We start from the raw sequence: 22,297 nt of genomic DNA on the forward strand, positions 1-22,297 counted from the left end.
ACACACCATTCACAGGCACAAATGCCCCCACTCAAATTCCACACTAGTAAGTTGGACTAGGAGTGCTGTGTGTTTTGTTTACTTTTTTAATGAGGTACAGTCACAGGAAAGAGGAGGTAAAACATCTCTGCAGACCCACAGAGTCTCCCCAAATACTCCTCAACCTAGAAATCATAGCTTCTACTACAGGAGACCCTTTGCAATACCTGCTACTGAAGTCATCCTCCTCCTCCCCATTTCTAATACATTATCACACCATGAGGAACAACAACAGTGGTAGTATATGCCTAGGAAGCCAGAGCTGAGATGGAACTGGTGCTACTGGTACTTCTCTTCAGAACACCCATTGATCTGACTACTCCAAAGTCAGGCTGCTTTATCTCTATCACAATGCTGTGTAAATCCATCCGCCCCCTACCAAACTGCTTCTCCCTTCTCCCACATCAAGCTCTTCCATTGTCAGTAACCATTTACATTTTTCAGTAAGACACAACCATTCTTGAGTCTTTCAGCATCTTGTCTTGCCTAATCAGGTGTATTAGATAAGGCATGATCTACTTTCCCATCTGGAAATTTTTGGCTCACTTACAATGCACATGTCACAATACCTCTGCACAGAGCAAAATCTGGCTTTCAGCTCCAGTGTCAGTCGGATGAAGGACGAGGATGCTGGACAGAAAGCAAGACAGAAAAGTCAAAGGAGCACAGAAGATGTATGATAAGAAAAAGAGTAGGCAGGTCCCATAATCAGCCCCACACATCTCCAAACAAGCCTGGTGAAGAGGACAGGCCATCTCAGTAAGAATACATATATTAGGCTGCCTCTCAGAGTAAACTAAGTAAACTACTCCAAGTTTGGTTGTGAGGGGAGTATCTGAGACTCATTTGTTTTCTCAGGAGGAGAAGCGAAGATTTGCCAGTTTCACATGTTTAAAACAGAGGAATTGTCTACATCACCTCTCTGATGTGTGAAGAATAAGGCACACATAGACTAAACCAGGATTTCTACATAGTAAAATCCCACCTACAATTCCAGCATAATCCCTGTCTACAGGAACAGCCAATTCAATTCTGAATTATTCCAGAGGGAAGGATAAAGCTGACACAACACTCTTATCCAAAATAAAACCTGTCCCATCATCATTGCTAGACCAAATAACCTTTCCATCTTGCTGAACATGACAATGCACTCTATTCTTACTCATATAAACACGTAATAGAATCCTCCACATAAAGTCTCAATGTTAGGCTCACGGCCTCAGTAATATGAAGCAGCAGCAAGTTCCACCAGTTAAGAGCACAGAGAACACGATCCCACAATACCCTCATACCCAGCTTCTTGGAGAACTTATTCCTCATGCTTGGCACCACTGTAAAGAGGGTATTGAGTGCTGAGATGAAAACCTCTGTCACTGATGGGCTCACAGCCCTTTCCAGATAGCTCTGTGGAAAGACAAAGAGATCAGGTGCACAAGATGCTATAAGCACTGAAGGCATCAGCCTTCTTCCAGCCTCCTACCTGCCCAGAAAATCACCTTTCTAAATCCAAACAAATGGAGTAGCAGTTCTTTTACCAAAATGCCTGGCAGCAGAGCAGGCTCACAGAGCACTTTGAAGGCAACTAACACTCCCTCCTGCCAGTGCTATGAGCTGTGCTGGTAACTCTGCAAGACATCACACCAGACAAGAAACTTCTTCTGGACTCCAGCAGTCAACCAGATAGGCCTTAATGCACATTGACTGCCATTACTGCCCACATTGCCCTGGAAGTTACTGCTCTTACAGGTCAGATGGCTAATTCTCCTATGCAACATAGGACATATGTTTAAGTGCAGCTGACTTCAGCAACACTTAACACCTGGGCTTCAGTATTCCACTGAGCAGTGGCAAATACAGGCATTTGAGCTCTCTATACTGAACTGTTTAGAACAGAATGACTCAACTCTTGTTGAAGGTTATAGGACAATCTTCTCACAGTTCATTAATTTTTACTCAAGTTCAATGAGCAAGAAACAGCACACACTGACTCCAGCTTTGCCAAACTGGACATGCACTGCACCCTCCTGTCAGGGAAGAGAACAGCAGTGCCACTGCAGCTGCCTACCAAGAGATTGCTTACAAAAACACCAACCAAAAACATCTTCAAGCTCCTAAGAACTGCAACAATCTATACACCTGTATCTGTCACAAAGCACAAGCAAACTTTTCTAAATGTTAGGAACCACAACAAAAGTCCCATTGTTTTGACAATTCTGCTTGAAATGTCTTGGGGACAGGCCTGTATGGAGCACTAAAGCACTCATGAGTCTCCACAGCTACTTTTTAAATCATGTCACCTTAGTGAGGCACAATGCTTAATACTGCCCTTGCTGTGCAGACTGGGCAGCCTCATCAGTACCTTCTGGGAAGAAATATAAAAATGAAATTGCAGGTGCAAAACATGGCTGCTCTCTGGGACACAGGCAAGTTTTGAAAAAGTGGCAGAAGGGGAAACAACAGTTCAGGCACTCTTCATTTTCTGCAACATCTGGAGCTGCAATGGATCCCACAGCATGGTAGGTAGGCTATGTGATTGCACAGTCTGAAGAAAGACAATGACATCTACATGGAAACTTTATTAATTTCTGTACCCTTTGAAACCATACACTATGGTGCATGAACTATATAATTTTTCATGAACTATATAATTCCACACTTGGCTATGGAAATATGGCCAATGCCACAGCTGTTCTCAGTTTATCTGATGTGCTCTCTTCCCCAAGAAACCATTTGTGCAACCCACTCTAGATGCTTGAAAGCACCTCTCCAGGTACCCATGGAACAGACCAGGATCAAAAGAAATCCTACCATGACCATGGGGATGCAGAGACTGTCACAAATCCTCAACAGGAACTCAGAGAAGTTGCTTAGTGTGTCTTTTCTCTCAGAGTTGGGGGCAGTGAAAGCGTTCTCCTGGGCCATGAAATCACCCTGGAATTGCACTGCTAACCTACAAACACACAATGGATAACAGAGAAAAGAAGAAACCTCCTCAATTCTCTAAAGGAAGCCGGGAGATACTACATTATCATCACAATTTCACCATAAAAGACCCACAAACACTCAATGGGTTAGAAACAGGAATCTGGCAATTACAATCTGCTTCACCTCTTGAGTGAAGCTATTTAAAGTCATTAAGGTTGCATAACAGTACATGTTGGGAAAGCAAGACTTAGTTTCTGTGAAGAAAGCATCTGCTGTGGGAAGTTCTGGTGTGGCAAGACTGGTTTTCAGCCATACCAGAGTGCCTGATGCACAATATAGCAAACCTTGTGAAAATCAGCCAGGGGACCATTTAGCTGATATAAAATCCATTACAGAACCCGAGTGCCCTCTAACACCACTGCAAGACTCTGGGTCAGTGCAGAAAGGTGTGAATGCTTCTGACTGAATTATCTCAGCCAACCCAAGTGATCCAAGGCAAAAACTAATTTGGCCCCACCACTCTAAAAACTGATCCTGAATCATCCTGATTCATACACAAACTCATCTACCACTGTCTGCTGTGCAGCTAAGGGTGCCAAATAGCTCTAATCCAGCAAAAGAGGGAAAGTTGGTGCCTATAAAGCCATTTTCGGTGACAGGTCACAGGCACGAGCAAATCCAAGGCCAGCATCGGGAGCAGATACACATTTGTTAAATGGTTAATCCACTCTGGCAGTGAAACCACATAGCACAGGAATCTGGTTTCACACATACCTTCCAATAGTTCTTACATTATCAGCAGTTTTGGTGAATTTTTAAGCAGTTCCTCAAAGCCCAAAGATATGAAATAAACTGATAGGTCCCAAGCAAATTTCATGGGAGACATATCCAGGTGTCACAAAATTTCCACTATTAATATATACCCCTCACTCTGCTGTTTCACTGAGCAGTGCCATGCACCGAAAGCACTTGTGATATTTCTGTGGTGGGATGGGCTGGAGGAATACAGTCACAAGGACAGAAGAATGGACAGACATGGACACACACCACCCACCCACACACCTTCCTGACTTGTCCTCACCTGCAAGCGTTTCTGAAACTTTCCAGGGTATTGAGCAAGAACTGACCCTGTCTCTGAGGAACTCTACCAAGATTCCTGTTTGTCGGGTGACTCTGAGACACTGAGAATAGGAGATCGCCCTGTTGAAGGAGAGAAGTCTTTAAAATCTTATGTCCACTTTCAGAAAAAAATAGCTTTCTCCTCTGACACCAGCAGCAGGAGGAACAACAGATTTCACTACACTCCTTCACGCAATTTTTTTACTACTGTGCTTTCCCCAGAGAGAGCAGAAGTAAACAGCTTGTGTGCTCTTCCTAGGGAGGACAGAGTTACAGAGTTACTAATTCTGCACTGCCCTGCCTTTAGAGTCTGTACTACCATTATTTGATCTAATCTGAGTTTTAAGCATTGCAGCTAATGGAGCTTTAAATCCTTCTGAGAAAACTTTGTATTTTTAAAAATTTTTCTTCTTCCAAACACTCTTAAGACAACACAGAATACTTCTGCACCTTGCTTAACAATAAAATCTTAGAAGTTCTTCTACTTTGGCTCAGAGTTTTAAACGGCTATCCATGTACTAATTCTTGTTCCCACACAGTATCCCACTGAGTTAAGCCTGAAGCCAATTGAAGCATCAGAGTTAATAATTTTCCCAAATTGGGAACAACTTGAAACTCCAAATCTGCCTTTAAGCCTTAATCTGTTGTGGTGGTCTTCTCCATAATAGCAGAGGAAGCCACAGCTACACACTGGTGCCTGGTAGTTCAGAACTCCTTCTCCATTTCATGCTGAGATACCCTTGGCAGATGCATCATAATTTCCCCTTTTCTCTCCTGGATATCCTCACTATCTGTCTAACTTCCTTCTTGTGAAGCTCCTAACTCTGAAAGGAACACCTAGCTCTATATGTGTGCAAACTGACTGGCCAACATCTGCTTATGGGACAGAAAACACTTCTGCCTTCTTCAGGCAGAGAAGGCCTAATTTGGTACCACAGAACTTAGGTCTAAAAGCAGTTCATCAAGAATTTGGAGTGCTGCTACTCTGAGCATTGAGGTGTTCTTGTCACTACTGGCATGCAATCTAAATCTACATGGCTCGAAGGCTACAGCAAAAAGGCTCAGCCCCTGTCTTTTCATTAGCCATCTGCACCTGGGGCTCTTCTCAGAACTGCAGAGGTCCCAGGAGCACATCACACTAACAACAGATACTAGGAACAGGAAAGGATTTATAGTTCAAATCGTGGCTAACAACTTCCTTGCTGAGGGATCACAGTGCATATATGATGACACTCTTGATCTGAATGTAGAACAACAAATGTTCACTGCTGAAAAAATAGATTAACTAATGTAGCCTACAAGGTGGGAGTGGGAAGAAGGGGAAGTTCAAATGACTTTGGAGTACTGGACAAATAAAGAGAGCAGCATGCTCAAGTGGTGTTCCACAGAACTTCACTGATTTAGAAAGGTAACATTCACCAGCATCCACCTTCATCTGCTTCAGAGTCCGGTACATCTCAAAGCAAGAAGATCAAAAGAAACAGCAGAGAATCAAACAGCCACGAGGGATGTAAGTAAGGCATGGAACATATATAAAACATCCACATAGTGTCCTAGGAAGATCATCCCTGTCCTGCTCAGTCCTACTAACAAGCAACAGCTTTTGACTTACTGCATGCCTCTTACTACTCTGTGGTGGGGAAAGGTCAGCACATCGCTTCAGCACTGCCTCCAGAAGCTTCTGCAGCTCTTCATATGGGACTGGAGGGCAGCTCAGATGGTCCTTCCTTAACAAGTGAAGGAACAAATCTTAAGAAAAAGACAAGATGCACAGTCCCCGCTGAGACATTCCACTAGGAAGGCAACGCCATCAGAAATAACTGCTCTTCTGATGGAAAAAGGCCACTGCCACTTCTCTCCAGCAGAGCATAGTAAGGTCACAACATCTGAATAGTGCCTTCACCCACACAGAGCCCAAACATACCCTCAGTGCTCTGTCTGTTTCCACTACAGTCAGGAAGCCCACGACTGTCCAGAGTCTTATGTTTATTATTCTTATCAATCTGGATGGGGCACAGAGTGACAAAGCCACAGCAGCTGCTGTACAAGCCTGCCTGGAACACTAGGTCCTTGCTGCCTGCCACAGCTTCACTGCTCTGGCAGCTTTCCTGAGGCGGGTGGGAAGCTGGCTCTGCTGTACCCACGCCTGCCTCAGCCACAAGTCCCACTGCAGAGCACATTCACCCACACAGCCACAGGGGAACTGCAAAGCCCAAGATGGTATCAACAGATCCATCTGAAGAAAAGTCTGCAAATACATTCCTGCCTACCTCAGGAAAGCTGCCACAGCTTTCACAGCCTCCACTGCTACCTCCAGCACTGGGCAGTTCACTGTCTCCATCAAAACATCAATGGCTTCTATACAGACACCTCGGTTTGTGAATAATTTGATTTCCATTGGTTGCCTGTGAAGAACAAGTAAAGTAAGCAAGGAGAATGTTGTCAGAGTTAGGTAACTGTAGTGCCCTTCCCTCATTTCAGCAAATGGACAGCTGAGCCATGAGATTGCACCCATGTTTTTCAGTATTGAGAGCCAGCTGCTCTCAAGGAGGTACTCTCAGACTTGAGCAGGTAGAGGATTTGCTATAAAGAGGAAATTTCAGCCAGTCTGAAGCAAAATCCTGATATAACACCCACAGCCAGGATAACTGTGTGATTACTCCATAACATTGACATGAAAAGCACAAGAAAAACAAGCTTTGCAAAATACAGTGATCTGTGTGCCTAAGACTTTACGTTCAGGCCATCTGCTCTGGCATTTGTGAGTTCATCTAGCAACTTATATTTTTAAATATCCAAGCAAACCATCTTAGAATAAGGATAATGTGGTTACTGTGCTGCAAAGAGAGAGAAAAGACAGCAACACACACGGATCTCTTTTGGGGAAAAAAGGCCAACTTTATTGTACAGACAGCCTGTATTTAAAGTGTGTTACGTGCAGCTAGGACAGGACAGTGGTTCATTGGACAACTGGGACAAACATCCCTGGGACAGCATGTCCGGAAGTACCATGGGAAAGATACCAGGTGTTAATCTTTATTATGAGTTCCCTTCTGTTTTTCACCAAGTTATCACTCTGGGAGACTGCCTCCCTTAACTGAAGCTGTAGTCAGCTTGTCAGCCTGGGAATGGACCTGAGAGACAGAAGAAATCCAGGCCTGAAAGGAATTGCCAAGCTGTAATTTCCTAGCTCTCTAACTGTGTGTGTCCACAGGATAATGCCATGAGAATAGATTTTCTCAACGCATTCCTAATGCCAGATGCTGCCAGGACAGGAACCTTCACAAACTTGAAAAGTAATCAGGAAAATAAATACAATCAACTGTTTTGACAATCTTTCTCGATAGTGAGCATTTTGGTTATCTGTGGCCCAACACCTTTGAGCATTCAGCATGAAAGCATGGAGGACAACAGGCCATTAATCCCATTATTGGACAGAGATGTGTAAATGGCAGACCGCGTTCATTTGGCTCCTGGCAAGCTGGTACAGCTGGGAGGGCAGGGGGAAGATAGGCAGCTACATGCAGACAAAAGGCACTAACAGCCTGCCAGAGGGTCCCTCCAAAGTGAAGCAAGAAAAGCAGCACAGCATGACAGGAGCCAGATTTGGGAGCCAAAAGTATTCCCTGTTATTCAATTTTCACAGTCGTGCCTGACTAAAGCAAGCCAGGAGCACATGCTCTCATGCACAAATGGGAAAGCAAGCAAAGTGAACTTCAGTAGAAATTACACCAGTAGCCCAGTTACATGGCAAAAAGGGAACAGAGGAAGAACCACTCTTTTTAGTCTCTCAGTGGGATGGAACCCAGCTTTGCAGCCACCTCACATTCTGCTGTGAGAAAAAGCTGTGAGGTGGGCATGGCAAGGAAAAGAACTTGTGGAACTCAGGCATCAAAAGCCAAGCCACAAGTGATGCACTGACCTTGCAAATTGCTTATACTTACACTGGGTAGTTCTATTAATCGTCTGTATTGCCTTCCTTTAATCGCTGGCCTTCTGAAGTAAAGCACATCAGGAAGAAAAAAGTCTTCACTGACTCATGCAGAGAGGAAGGGATGGAGGAGTATTGCTGACTCATTCAAGATGCACAAACCCACTTTCAATATGGTACACTGTGATATCTTTGGGGCCTGGGGGGATAGTGTGAAGGGCAGCACTCTTGCAGCTTCCTACAACCTCTCATCTTTGGGTCCCAAACTGCACCTGCCACTTGGATTATGATGGGACAGACAAAGGTCACTCCAGGGAGAGCTACCCAACACTCCTGACATACTGCCAAGGCAAGCAGTACGTCCTGTGTGGACCTCACCAGAATGTGTGGACGACTTACACAAGAGGATCCAGCTGCAAGCAAAAACCAAGATGAGAGGCTCCGGCACAAAATCCTTTTCCCCACTATGAGATATCTAAAAAAAACCCATTATTTCTAAGGCAAAGCTGAGAGAAACAGAATGGGTGTGCTAGAAAATTAGAGTAACTGCACAGAGTGTTCTCTTTGTTGTACAAGCATAAATGCTGTAATTAGTGTTCCCCACATCCTAGTTTCTCTTTTTGACAGATCCCACACTGGCAACATCACACTGTTCTAGCACTGTTGCTTTTTCTTCTCCTTTTTACCCTGCCACTTGCTACAAAATTGACTATGACATTTCCAAAATTCTGCTCAAGGGCTCTCTTGGGGGATCTAAGTGGCAAAAACGAGACTCTGTCACTAGCATGACAGGACTGGAACAAGATCATAGAGGCAAGAACAGGAAGTACAGAAGAAAAACAAGCCAGTGTATATTATTTCTTAGCAGAAAACAAGACGAAAAAAATGACAGAAGACATTAATATTTCAGCCTAGAATTTGTTTCTGCAGTTTGAATTTAGTTCAGATGATGATAGAAGACCAGAGGCCATGGAATTTACATGCTTTGTTTTGTCACAGAGGCACACTCAGCAGGAGCTGGCCAGCTCACATACGCCTGGACCTTCCTGGACTTCTCTCCTGCACTGTCTACAGCTGAAAATAGATTTCACCTCCCCAGCTGCCAAGGAAGCAGGAAGAGGAAGATATAGAGGTGGATGTAGGCACAGACAGGACAAGCTGGGAGATTCAGAAACAACCATCAGGCCCTTCTTTGCAAGAACAAAGGAGATGAGATTGTTCAGCACCATCTTTTAAACACAAAAGCTCTTGTGTGTAGGTATCTGGTCTTGGAAGAAAATCTTAAAAACCAAAAGTCCCACACTCTCCATTTTGGGATACCAAACTCTGCCTGTGCAAGCCTGACAGGGTACTCCCTTACCGTTTCAGTATTTCAGTGAAGAGCAGGAGCCCTTGTTTGTGCAACTCCACATTATTCAGCAGCAGGACACCTTGGAGACTCCTCACCAGAGATTCAATGCCTGTACACGTTCAGAGAAGTCACAGAGAGGCTTTTAATGTTTCAGATTCCAGAATGGGAGCAAAATTAATTTTTAAAAGGAAGAAGGATTTGAACAATTATTCTTCTGAGCTACTGACAGAAACAACTGTCCAAAACTGTTGAGTGTTCACTCAGCTTCCTCAAAACATGCCTCAGCCTTCACTGATGGAGATAAGTCCCAAAGAACAGAAGGACTTTAACCATTCTTCCTAAATCTACTCTTGGCATATACACAAAAATACTTAATAGTAACTCAGAGAGTGTCAATCATAATAACTGGTTATTATAATTAATTAATGCTCATCAGAAACCCATTAGGACAATGACACTATAAATTCAAGCTACAATGGACATCACAACCATGTCTGATAGGTACTTATTTTTAGTCCTTTATCCATCCTGACTGGAAATTGTAATTGTGTGTAAAGCACTGGAATTCAGCTAGAGGCATAAGAATTACTGCAGTCACTCTGTCAGAAAGGTTGATGACTCACCATAGACGGTGTGACACTTGGAGAAGAAAAGGCGCTCTTCAGTCAGGAGGAGCAGGCAGCAGTACACTGACCAGATGAGGATTTCACTTTTGCTCAACAGACACTCAAAGAGGAACTCTGCAAACACACACACACAAATAAGGTCACCCTGGTAAGAGGCAGGCTGCTCACAGCATGGCACAGCTGCTCCTAGAACAGAGCAGAGGAAGGAGGAAGAACACAGCAACAGCCATAGGGAGAACGGCTGTACTATGAACGTCAGGAATAGAGAATAGAGTAGATGCTCAGGGGTATGCTAGTCTTCAAAAAGAGGTGACTGGAGAGCAGAGGCCCACGGGCAGGCATCTCAGCACAAACTCAGTAGGAAGGAGCTGAATTGTGGATCTAGCCTTTGGCAAAGATGAAAAGACACAAAGCAAGCTTTACCACAGATGCAGTGACCTTTTTTTCCACATGACTTTTTCATCTCCCAAAGAATTTGTATCACGAAAGTATTTCTGTCTTTTGGGATTACAGAGAAATAATAAACCATCTCCCATAGCTGCATTCTAAAGCTAAATCCTAAACCAAAATCTGAGCAAACTTACAATATTTAGTGGAATGAGATGGAACCCCAGTTTGCTTAGGCTTGTATCTAAGGTCCTTAAGAAGGACCTTGACCACAAGGATTTGGCCAAATTCTCTCTGTGGAAACTCCGTTCTGCCTGGTGACACCTAAACTTTCAGTAGAAAGCATACTCCACCCTTCTACTCCTAAAATCACCTAGTATAAAATGGCCACCACATTATGCCACCAGTGGATTTCAAGGAGCCAGCCTGATTCCTAAACCAAACAGCCAGGAGCAGCTTTGATACTGGGGAATGAACAATAAGATGCTACTGCATTTTTTCACCTGGGACATCTGCATGGATAAAAGCAGGAGCATATCTGCTAGGAGAGTGAACCAGCACTGCAGCCATACAGTGAGAACTCGCTGCCTGTAGCATCTCATCTCTGGTCAACAAGAGCTGTTGGGGAGCAAAAGTCAAAAGGAGAAAGGGAGTCACCTATGCAGCTATGAGTGGGAAACAGTTTGTTCTACTTCTTAAAATATAAACCATAAATTAAGATCTCTCTTTTGGCATTTATTTCACAGATTAAACTTGCTAAGGTAAGATAAAACACTGAACCAAAGACACTCTAAAAAGCACATGAGAACCACAACAGAGTAGATCATGAGTAAGAATAGTTCTGCCCCCAGGCTTAGTCATGCTGGTGCTGCATGTGCTGTATCAGACCTCATGTGTAAGTGAGTAAAATCAGCTAAGGCCAGGAGTAAAATTTTCCCCATTCCAGGATGCAGGAAGAACAAGAAGGCAGTCAATAGAGGTATCACCATTTCTCAGTGCAGCCTCTATTGCTGGTGTTGGTAACAGAACACTCTGCTTTTTTATATATACAGTGCCTGAGATAAATTCATTACAGGTTCATTACAGCAAATTATTTGTGTGTACCAACAATTCACTACTGCTTCAGCAATCACCTTTTTGAGAATAAGTGGCAGTGGATTTTCCCCTTCTAAAAAGTCAGGGTTCTCAGTCTCCTCCTCTGTCTTTGAATTATTCATAAGAATAGATACAAAATGATCAGATTTCAGCAGCTCCTTTAGCAAACCTGAAAAAGGGGGAACAAGAATGAGCACCATACTGAGTAGCGCAGTGAGGATTATATTAACACACGAGTATTTACAGACTAAGACTTGTTGCCAACTTCCTTCCCTCTCCTGGAGGGCCTCACCTCCAGTTTAGGGAGCTTCTTCTCAATGTATTCCCAGATACTGCCATGACCCCCATGTCTAGCAACCCTTATTGCTGATACTTTTTGCTGGTCTGATCTGCTCCCTGCTCCTTCTCAGAGTCATGTATGTACATGGGTGCATCTCAGGAGTCCTTTACTTGCATTATCTTCTGTTAGTAACCACACCTTAAACTGCTCCTTGGGAGAGCTCTTGACCTTCATTCTTCTCCAAGCAGCCAGTGATCCCAACGACAAGACATTTTCCCCAGAACACTTCCTAGAGAACAGGCACTTACCTTCCCCTATTTTAACAGGCTCTTATTGAAACAGCTGTGTTCAGCTACAGGATACCCACACTCCAAAGAACTCCCTCAGTATAACAGTATAGATCACTGCTACAGGTATTGATGAAAATCATCAGTACACATCAGTACAAATTCACAGAGATATCATCTGAGCTACAGAATTCTACTTTCAAAGGAATCATAATCTATTTCTAGTAGTTGAGCAGATAAGCTGAGAAGCAATACAGTTCCTGCTTGACTCCTTCTAGAAAAATTAATTCCCTGAATGGTTTACAAACAAGCAATGTCAGAAAGGCTGAAATTGTGCTCCCCAGCAACAGCTGAAACATGCAGTTGGAAGGATAACTGCAAGAAAGTGCCACTTCCACATTAGCTCTGTATCTAATTAACATGATGTCTCACATCTAAAGACTCTATTTTTTAGACTCCATCCCACTGCTCCACAAAACCCACCTGCCTGTGTACAGTATTTGCATTCATTGAGGGATGATCAGGCCAGAGCACAAGCTCTGAAGAGACTGAAGATTAGTCAGTGGTGGGCAAATGTGAGGCATCAGGGAACATGTGGGCCTGGGGGTGCTCAGCAGCAGGTCTGGGCTATTTCATTGTTATGGAGTAACAGAAAGGATTGACGGCCTTGGACAAGCAGCATAAAGATCCTCCATGGAACAACCCACATTAGACCATCTAAGCCAGCCAAGGATTTCTTCCTCATTCTAAGCCTTCCCTTGCACCTTGCAGTTTCTCTTAGCAATGCCTTACCCAAACAATTAACCTGCAGCTCCTTAGTCTGTGCACACTCCAGAGTATTCAAGAAGACACCATACAGCCTTTCTTCAAAGTGTCCTGAGAGCCGTTCTGTGCCAACAGGAGAGGAATACAGCTTGCCATACAAGTAGCACACAGCAGCCTTTATACTTTCATTTGGGTACGTCAAGCCCATCAGCAGATGATCCACCAAATTATCTAGTATGAGGAACAGGAACAGCAAACATTCACTGACATTTTAAAAGCACCAACCTTTTTCCCTTGAAAACTTGCACAAGCCTACTGGACAGACTGGTGTATGCAGGTTAATGAATGCCACAATTACGTGATGTGCTCAGCACCATCTGTCCCTCTGAGCAGAGGTACAGTAATAAACAGCTAGCAGAGCTCACTGTTCACCGTATGAAGATCCATCATCCCAGCTCCCTCCACAAAGAGTTCAGCTTGCTCACCAGACCCCCAAGCACTGAATCAAGGAAAAAAAAACCTAAATGTATGTTGCCTGTGAGGCAGACCCACAACCTAGCTGTGAATACCACCCTTCAGTAGGACATGACATACTACTCACTGTGCTTTACCACAAGTATATCAGCAAAGCCTGGGATGGCATCTGCCAGCTTGCCAAGGAGAGAAAATGTGGGCAGGCTGCTTCTCATGGTAGTTGCTTTGCACAGCTGTAGAGGAGACATAAAAGGAAAATGTTTCATTGATGAGGACACTCATCTTCTCTTCACCACTTAGGATAAACCACAGGAAAACCTGGAATACCACACTAAGTCTCCAAAATGTCTTTAAATGAACTCAAGGAATTGCTTACTTGCTGTTCCTTTCCCTCTTTCTCCCCTTCACCTCTTAAATGAGCAGATGAAACAGAATAATTTCTCACCACTTTTGCTACTTTCCTTTTTTTTGTACCCTGTGGGACCATCATAAACTTAGGAACAAGGAGAGAAAGAGCCCATGGCACAGGTTGGGAAAGTTCCTTATTTAACTGAAACAGTAAAGTAGGAAAACAAGTATCTGAAGAAACCATACAGCTTCATAAGAGTATCATGAAGCCCTATGGCTGCAAGGCTTCATGAGAACAACATAAGAACTCCATGGTAGACACTAACACTGCCTACATCACAGTTGGGGAACTGGCATTAGGACATCCAAGGTCAGGTTGGATGGGGCTTTGAGCAACCTTGTCTAGTGGAAGGTGTCCCTGCCCATGACAGGAGGGTTGGAACTAGATGATTTTTAAGGTCCCTTCCAACTCAAACCACTCTAAGATTCTGTGATCCCACTGCCACATCCCAGTCTTGCAGGGCCACTCATTCCTCAATCTCTGAAAGACTGGAAGGAAGGGGAAGAGAACTCATCTTCACTGACCTCCTTCTGACTTTCATCCAAAATGCAGTGTAAGTATTGCTCTGACTTCAGTTCCACAACAAGCTGCACCAGAACTAGACAGAAAAAACAGGATCAGTAATGCACACACAAGAGCACTCACAATCCATCTTCCACGGGGCTTTAGCAGACCAGTGAGCAAAGAGCTTAGAAATGAAATGAGCACAGACGTGCTGAGAGAGCAGGGTTACAGCAGCATTCCCAGTACTATTACTTCTGATAGCCCAGCTCAAGCTCCCTGAGGCATCATTCCAACAGTCCTGCTTCAGCTCCACTACAAATCATGCATGGAAATGAGCTGCAAGCGACAAACTGAGCCTCAGGACAGCAAGTAAACACAAGGAATCAGAAAAGGAAGGGGAAAAATACCTAGCTTAAAAGCATAAAAAAACTATGGTAATTGAATAGACCAGGCTTCCTACTGTATGAAAACTGGCCTTTAAAAATGCATCCTTCCAGATAAGATATCAGAACTGAAATTGCTGAGGATCCTTAGATTCACATTCAGAGCTCCTCCATCAGCTGCTACTGTCCCTAAGGTAAGTGAAGTCTATCAGCCATTCCTCCCCACTGCAGTTATCCCATACACCTCACCAGAAAGCAAGGCACCAGTCACCAGAGTGGTGCTGTTCACCTTCTCAGCCTCAAGTAAGTGCTGTTATTATTGGTTCACTGAAACTTTAAGAACTCTGTCAGCTCTCTACTAATAAAAAGAACCAGCAAGAAATTATGTTTGCCAGGCAGTAGCAACACATCACCTGGGGTTTCCCTAACAAAATCACAAGGGAGTTGCCTGATGCTGGCAGGCTGCCTGTGCCTCCACACATATACAGGCAGGCCAGCTGCAGGAAGCAAAGTTCCTCTTCCAGTACTTTTAGAACACACTTAAATGTTCAGCAGATAAAATTTTAGCAACAGCCCCTTTACTGAGACACTGTGCACATTTCTACACAGGATTTGGTAAGGCTGTCTTGGATGTAGCTTGCTGTCATGGCATGACTCATTTGGAAAACTTACACTTTTGATTCGTATCCTAGGAAAGCATTCTAAAAAGATATACCAGAGACTTTTGGGATCACCATTTCTTGGTATATCCAAGGCAATACTAGACCTACTTCAGCTACAGAGCTACATATCTCAGCAGAAGCATGTCTGAGATGGGTGATTTATAGATGGTTTAATAGCACTTTCTTGCCCCAAACTCTCAGAAACTTAAAAAAAAAAACTTGCAAGACTTAGGCAACACTAATTTAAAATTGTTCTGTTAGAGAGCATCCATCTCTCAACAGACTGGTTACATGACAGAAAGACTTCTCCACTTTTCAATCCCATTTCAAGCAAGTGTCTGAAAACTAAAATCCCTCTGGAAGAAGCTTTCATAGCTCCTTTTACTTTTTATGGCTGGATATTAAATGCATCATTGCACTGCTGGTATCTCTAGACTCAGCAGAGTTGCCCAGGGTTAACTGGACTACAGAGATTCCTTTGTCAGCCCTGCAGATGTTTTCTTCAGTTTTCAAATGAGGGAGTGCTCACAAAGAGGAATCTACAGCCTGCACAGCTAAATCATAAACACCCTTTACTCCTAAGGAGAAAGCAGTAGATCCCATAGATTTCCATTTGCTTTGACAATTTGGTCAGGTCCAAAGATGCCAAAGTTGAGGCAGTGTTACCCATCTGATACGAAATTCATAACACACACACAACCTGTGAGAGAAATGTCGAGTATTTAAACATGCACACACTCCCCTGCCCTCCAATATTGGAGATTTTTGTTGCATGGATATAGATGGTCTTCCCCACTGAAGCTGTGTTGAAGCTGAGCATCTCACTATAGGTATCAGACAAGAAAGATTCTCCCCTTCACAAACTGCCAGTAATATGTGGCATTTGTTTCTCACCTTCAACTAATAGGTTCAGGGCACTGCTGTCTTCCACAGAATGCAACATCCCTACAAGATAAACCACAATAGGTCATGGAACTCATTCCTGCTTCTGATCACCAGTGCTGTAATCCCTTCTTGTTAAAAAGAGATGAAACGTTTTTTTCAGAACTCTTTTGTTTTCCCTGTTTCACGCCAGCCTGACTTGTCAGATGAGGGTGGATACTCTCCAGGAGTATTCCAAATGGTGCCTCCATAAGCAGGACACAGGGACATGAGACACTTGGTTCTCTTGCAAATTTTTTATGTGCTTTATAGTTGAAGTCAATGGCTCCACCTATGTCAGGGAATATGTAACTGCTGCCACCCCCACATCTCACTGTGTGTATGCAGTATTATACATCTTCGACAACACTCTGGAATGATGGAAGTCAAAGCTCAGCTTTGAGTTTTGTCCTTTGTGTCCCCCTTTCTTATCAGTTACTATGAAGAGTAGTCAGTCTTCTCTCTCTATAGTACTGAAAATCCTGAAACCAAATCTGAGCACCAGGTTTAAATCATCTGGAAACTATTTCAACATTAAACTGAATCTGAAGGCATCACTTCACAAGTTAATTTTACAATGAGAGTGTAAGATTGGGTATGTCAAAATAAACCAGAGTCTCACTCTACTACACCCCAGCAGACAAGAAACTCTACTTCCCAGCCCCTTCCAACCTATAGCATCATATGGTTTGGATCCCCACTTCTGCCACACTAAACCACTTGTTTTACTGTTCCCTCATTTAGACCACTATTTCTTCTCCATCAAGATTTTAGACATTTCAAAGACATTCCCCTGCTATGCAAACAGAAACCAGTAAAAGAAGTTCAAGATCAGAGATTTACTGAAAAGACACTTTCTGACATCCTGCTGAACACTATTTTGCTGAGCCTGACTCACCAGAAAGCAGCAGGCTTTAGTTGTACACTAACAAAGATTTCTACAAATGTAAAGTGATGGTGTAAAAAACCCCCACTACATAGATTTGTGTTTTGCATATTTGATATTAAATCCTGCAACATGTTTTTAAGCTCACACTTTGATTTCTGCATGAATCTTCATGTAACTCCAGAGGCATACGACCAGAATGGAGGGCATTCAGGGAAGAGCAAAATGCCAGGCACTCCCTATTCTGCAGGACTTTACAGATACGTCAAGATACTTTGGAAAATTGCAAGAGCTTTATGAACATGCCAATCCTGCACCTTGGGGAATGAGAAAATTAATTAACCTATTTTAAATCAGTGACATGCAGCTTTCTGCAGGGAGTAATTACACACTTAAAAGAACGGTGAAAGTACGGAGGTAGGCACCTCTGCTCTCTATTCTTCTGCTCTCTATTTTTGGCTTCAAATGTGGGGAAGTCTCATAGGTATTCAACAAAAGGTAACTGCCTCCTCTCTGCTGCTGCCCCAGGCCTCAGCAGAGCTCTTACCAAAGAGAGTTCCTATTAAATGCATGCACACCCTCTCGTCTTGTGCCAGCAGCTGGACGACTGGCAGCGCCTGCCAGGCCAGGGCATCCTGGAGACGGGACAGGACGTGCTTCTTGCGCACCAGCTACGATCAAACACAGCAGCCCGTTAGGCCTTGGGCCCGAGCCCCGCGCTGCTCCCACCACCCTGAGGGGAAAAGGACCACCGGGGCCTGGGTGCCGAGGTGACAGTGCTGGCCAAAGGCCACACCGGCCGGGTCCCGGCCCCAAACCGAGCGCCGCAGAGCGGCAGCCCGGCCGGCGGGGCGGGGCCCGCTGGGGGGGCTCCGCGGCCCAGCCGCACACGGGAAGGGGCGGCGGGGCGGGCGCTGCCCACCGAGGCGCTGCCGTCGCCCAGGGTCTCCACGGAGCAGGCGAGGCAGAGCGGCGGCCGGAGCGGCAGCGCCCAGCGCGGCCCATGATCACCGCAGAGCGCCGCCACCCCCGCCGCCATCGGCCGCTGCCGGGACTGCCGTGCGGGCCCTCCCACCGCGGGGACGGAGGCTCCGCCCCGGAGCCGCCCCCGGCACCGCCTCCCTTCCGGCGGCCGCAGCGGCGCTCCCGCCTCTTCCCTCAGAGCGCGCTCGGGCGGAGAGCAGCGACCGCGCCGCAGCCATGGTGAGTGGCGTCGGGCCCCAGCCTCCTCTTCCTCCTCCTTCTTCTCCTCTTCCTCTTCTTCTCCTGTTCTTCCTTCTCCTCTTCCTCCGGAGGGCCTGGGCTAGAGGGAGGCCGCGTCCCGGCTGCACGGCGGGCAGCACGTGGAGGCCGTGCGGAGGTGCGGCCGTGTGCAGGGAGGAGGCCCAGGGGGATGGCGGTCCTGGGGACACCCGGTGACGGGGGACTCGGTGTCTGGGGTCACCCCCGCGCCGTGCTGGGAGCCAGAGAGGCCGCGGTTCTGCCAGCGCCGGTCGCTAACACCGCTTGTGACCTCGCTGCTGTGCCAGCCCACTGCCCGTGTTAACGTTTAGGAGCTAATTATGGTAGCTGCTTTACTTTACAGAAATAACCCTGGTACGTGCTCTTCTGGCGATTTCTTAAATTTTTTAGTGTGTTAATTTACACTGTTAAGGTGCACTGAAGTGCTTCATTTTGTGTAATCTTTGTGGTACAAAACGCCTGAAGACTAAGTGCACTGCTGCTGGTTTGTGGAGATTGGGAGTAGATACACTCTTTTCTTTGATGAGAAGCGTGTTTTTCTTACTTTTCCCCTTTACTTTGATACAAGAAGAATCCTTACTCTTTTAGGAGTAAAATGTAATGGTGTTTGTTCTATATGGGCAGAGCAGATGAGACACAACTCCAGAAATTAATGTATGTGGTGGACACGATGCCTGTGCAGTGTTGATTGGACCAAAGCCTCCTTTGCTCCTATTGTAATATTCTTTACTTTTTCCTTTAGAGTGAGGCAGAAGTGAATCCCAAAGCTTACCCGCTGGCTGATGCACAGCTCACCAAAACACTGCTGGATCTTGTGCAGCAATCCTGCAACTATAAGCAGCTACGCAAAGGAGCCAATGAAGGTGAGACTTGTATGTTAAAAAGTGTGCTATAAGTCATAACAAGGATTTTGTGAGATGCCACAGGTAGAGGTTGTCTTTTCACTATAGCTGTGAATCACTTATTTCATATAGATCTGGCTATTGCAGGTGTGTGTCTCCTTTCTCCTCCTTCAAGCCTGCTTTAACAATATTCAAGGACAGAACTAAGCTGTAATCTTTTCAGCATTTATATGCAGTTCTGGTAGATTCCCAAATTGTGTTTCTGGTGCATAGTTTGTAATCATGCATGCTTCAGTGGTGTGGCACTGGGATTACCAGATACCTAGACAGTTCAGAACCATGCAAGATTTGGATTTGAAGGTACCTCTAGTGCAACCTCCTTATAGAGTGGCTCCCTTCACCTAGTCAGACTTGTAAAAAACCCACAGTCCCTGAGGACAGAAACTCAGTAACCTCTTAGAATCCATGTCCCATGCAATAATCTTCTTCCCACTGATGCCACTTTCAACATCTCCTGAAGTTGTTTTACTTTAGATGTGCTTTCCCGAAAGACCTGGACTGACTCCAGTTTCTTTTTCAGCCACCAAAACACTGAACAGAGGGATAGCAGAGTTCATTGTGATGGCAGCAGATGCAGAGCCCTTGGAGATCATCCTGCACCTCCCTCTTCTCTGCGAGGACAAGAATGTACCTTACGTGTTTGTGCGCTCCAAGCAAGCCCTGGGCCGGGCATGTGGTGTTTCCCGGCCTGTCATCGCCTGCTCCATCACCATCAAGGAGGGATCACAGCTAAAGCCTCAGATCCAGTCTGTACAGCAAGCTATAGAAAGACTGTTGGTCTAAATGCCCATGAGCGTGTGTGTGAAATAGAAAAGTGCAAATTACAGGAAATTAATGTTTAGCTTCAGTTCAGATGATAGTTTTGATATCAGTGTTTCATTTCAAAATGCCACATTTTTGTTTAACAATGGCTTAATTATTAGTGTTTCCGCCTCCTAGCTCCCCACTTTTCTATTATTCCACTCCAACAGATTCATTCTCATTGTATTACTTCTTGAAAAGTGACTGTACAACTGTTTTATGTGTAAAAGGACAGAAAAAAATTTCCCCCCTTGTCTTCCCGTCTGCCTGCTCAGGGCTTTTTCAACCCACTTGTCAGCTTTCTCTGTGTTGCAGTATTTCTGCTAAGCTTCAGCCTCCAGCAGGTGTGAGTAACTGCATTTCTGAACGGTTTAGGCTACTGAGGAAAAGATTCCCTGTGTTCAGGCTGCTGGAGTCAATAAGTGATGGAGCAGCACAGGCGGGTCTAAGACAGGCAGCACCTACTGTGTAGCAGCAGATGGAGCCAAGATCAGCACACATAGCACAGCCCTTTTTGAAACCAGACAAGAGACTTCTGTAAGAGATGCATGGGGAACAGAAATCTTACAGCAGTACACAAGGGGAACTCTCTTAACTTGATTATTTTTAAATACTGACTTTTTAAGAAAAAAATAAAAATGCTGCAAAGCTAAATAGAATTGTCATTCCCTTGGTGAAGTATTTGCAACTAACTGGAGTGTTTCTGCTTATAAAGCTAAACTGCTCACAGGTTACCTAAAAGCTATTGTAGTAATTTGTACTCCCTACTCAGTTTTCTTTGCATGGACTTAGCACTAAGGTTGGACTTCCTAGGGAAGTACAAAACACATGGCAGAGAGCAGCCTGTTGCAGCTGATAAGGACCCTGCATCTGGCTGTTAATTATAAAAAGTGCCATGCTTTTTAGCTACTGCTAAGAAGAGAAGAGAATGCTATATCATCTCATGTCCTGGAAAAGCAGCATCGAGCACCAGCCACAGTCTGGATTAGTGGTGGTTTTATGGACCTGGTTTTTAGTTAAATGCATATTGTATAATAAATCCACTTCTGCTCTGATCAGAAAAGTTTAAACCCCTGTGTCGGAATATCAAATATTTCTATTGCAGGATGCCAAAGCAAAACTGTGGAAACTCCATGAGGTGCAATAGCAGAAGGGAAAATACATTTTCCTGTAATGTTTCCACAGAGGCACTAACCTCATAGCTTTAGTAAGTTCATCCCAAGCAGATGAAGTCAGCTCACAGAAAGACTGAAGATACTGTGTTTGTATATTTTTGTAAATGGCTGATACCAATAATCCTTGCTGAGGTGAACATGATACAAATACTTCAGAATCCATTTATCTAGATGAGGTTTAGAAGAGCTCCTGTTCCATTCTACTGATGCTGACTGTTGAGCTAGTTGTGTTCAGAAGTACAGCTTTGCCAAGGATTTGTCCTATTGTACCAAGACAGCTGATGTAAGAGAAAGCACATAAGGAGCAGAAATAAAGGATACTTAAGCAAGCAAAACTGTCTTTTTCTGCTCTGAAGCACCCCATCCCTTTTAAACTTCTGCTTAATGTGATAGCCTGCTATTTAAAAAAAAAAAAAAAAAAAAAAAAAAAAAAGCCAGGAGGCAGCTCTAATAACCTAGAACAAACTTGCCACAATCATACAATCATCCAAAGCCTGGAACACTGTGCCTGAGGGTTACCAAGCCAAGAGAGACGTTAACATGGGTATTTGCAGAATTCAATTCACAAAATTGCAGGATAGTCTCACTATTCCACTCTTCAAGCCTTGCTAAGACAAGCGTTTACAATAACTTCTTTGCCCAAGGGCAAAATAAATTGCTTAGGCAAATCTTTATTAAAAATAACTAATCCAGGCTGATTGGAAGTGTAACAGGTACTGTAGTTTCAGTACTGCAGAGCTCAATGCAGGCTAGCTGCTCTGGAGGAATTGTGGAGGTAGAAGCGAGCAGCATGCTGGCACAGCAGCTAGGACAGTCACAGTGCCAGAAGGGTGGTCACAGCTGGCCACACTACAGACTGGTCACAGGACAGTTTGTGAGCCACACAGCAGTCTCTGGACACTAAAAACACTGTGCAGACCAAAATGGACACCTCAGGTATCGGTTGTTTGTATCCCGTAGAAAGTTAAGACTTTCACTATTTAATTAGTAATTTCCTAAAGCAAAAGCAGCAACTATTTATTGGTTTTAGTCATCTTGCACTGCAAGATAGGTGGGACATGGCAGGGATGGAAGTCTAAAACTCAAAACACGCAGCTGCAGCCTTCATAAGTATGACTAAAAAACTAAAAATA

General features: G+C 44.5%; 2 protein-coding genes across 4 annotated transcripts in view; one reads left to right on the top strand and one right to left on the bottom strand.

Annotated features, from left to right (window-relative positions):
* Positions 1 to 17,727, bottom strand: part of MEI1 (meiotic double-stranded break formation protein 1) — a 36,888-nt gene extending 19,161 nt beyond the window's left edge. For 2 of the 3 annotated variants that reach the window (XM_088165251.1, XM_088165250.1), the window contains exons 1-15: positions 17,592 to 17,726; positions 16,132 to 16,182; positions 14,213 to 14,286; positions 13,407 to 13,512; positions 12,833 to 13,036; positions 11,512 to 11,642; positions 10,882 to 10,996; positions 9,989 to 10,105; positions 9,375 to 9,474; positions 6,354 to 6,488; positions 5,696 to 5,810; positions 4,046 to 4,164; positions 2,848 to 2,989; positions 1,332 to 1,443; positions 609 to 669 (exon numbers count right to left, since the gene is read on the bottom strand). In XM_088165251.1, coding sequence (XP_088021377.1) covers positions 609 to 669; positions 1,332 to 1,443; positions 2,848 to 2,989; positions 4,046 to 4,164; positions 5,696 to 5,810; positions 6,354 to 6,488; positions 9,375 to 9,474; positions 9,989 to 10,105; positions 10,882 to 10,996; positions 11,512 to 11,642; positions 12,833 to 13,036; positions 13,407 to 13,512; positions 14,213 to 14,286; positions 16,132 to 16,182; positions 17,592 to 17,616 — 1,607 coding nt within the window. In that variant the 5' untranslated portion in view covers positions 17,617 to 17,726. Of the gene's footprint in view, positions 1 to 608; positions 670 to 1,331; positions 1,444 to 2,847; positions 2,990 to 4,045; positions 4,165 to 5,695; positions 5,811 to 6,353; positions 6,489 to 9,374; positions 9,475 to 9,988; positions 10,106 to 10,881; positions 10,997 to 11,511; positions 11,643 to 12,832; positions 13,037 to 13,406; positions 13,513 to 14,212; positions 14,287 to 16,131; positions 16,183 to 17,591 lie in introns of all 3 variants that reach the window. The other variant, XM_088165252.1, reaches the window with a different exon arrangement.
* Positions 17,728 to 18,195: 468 nt separating this feature from the next.
* SNU13 (small nuclear ribonucleoprotein 13) lies at positions 18,196 to 20,648 on the top strand. The gene is made up of 3 exons (XM_014882628.2): positions 18,196 to 18,247; positions 19,029 to 19,149; positions 19,709 to 20,648. Exons 1-3 carry the CDS (start codon positions 18,245 to 18,247, stop codon positions 19,969 to 19,971), a joined length of 387 nt encoding a protein of 128 aa, XP_014738114.1. The 5' UTR covers positions 18,196 to 18,244; the 3' UTR covers positions 19,972 to 20,648.
* Positions 20,649 to 22,297: the final 1,649 nt, after the last annotated feature.

The sequence above is a fragment of the Sturnus vulgaris genome, chromosome 5, assembly GCF_052056855.1.
Source record: "Sturnus vulgaris isolate bStuVul1 chromosome 5, bStuVul1.hap1, whole genome shotgun sequence".
Lineage (NCBI taxonomy): Eukaryota > Metazoa > Chordata > Aves > Passeriformes > Sturnidae > Sturnus > Sturnus vulgaris.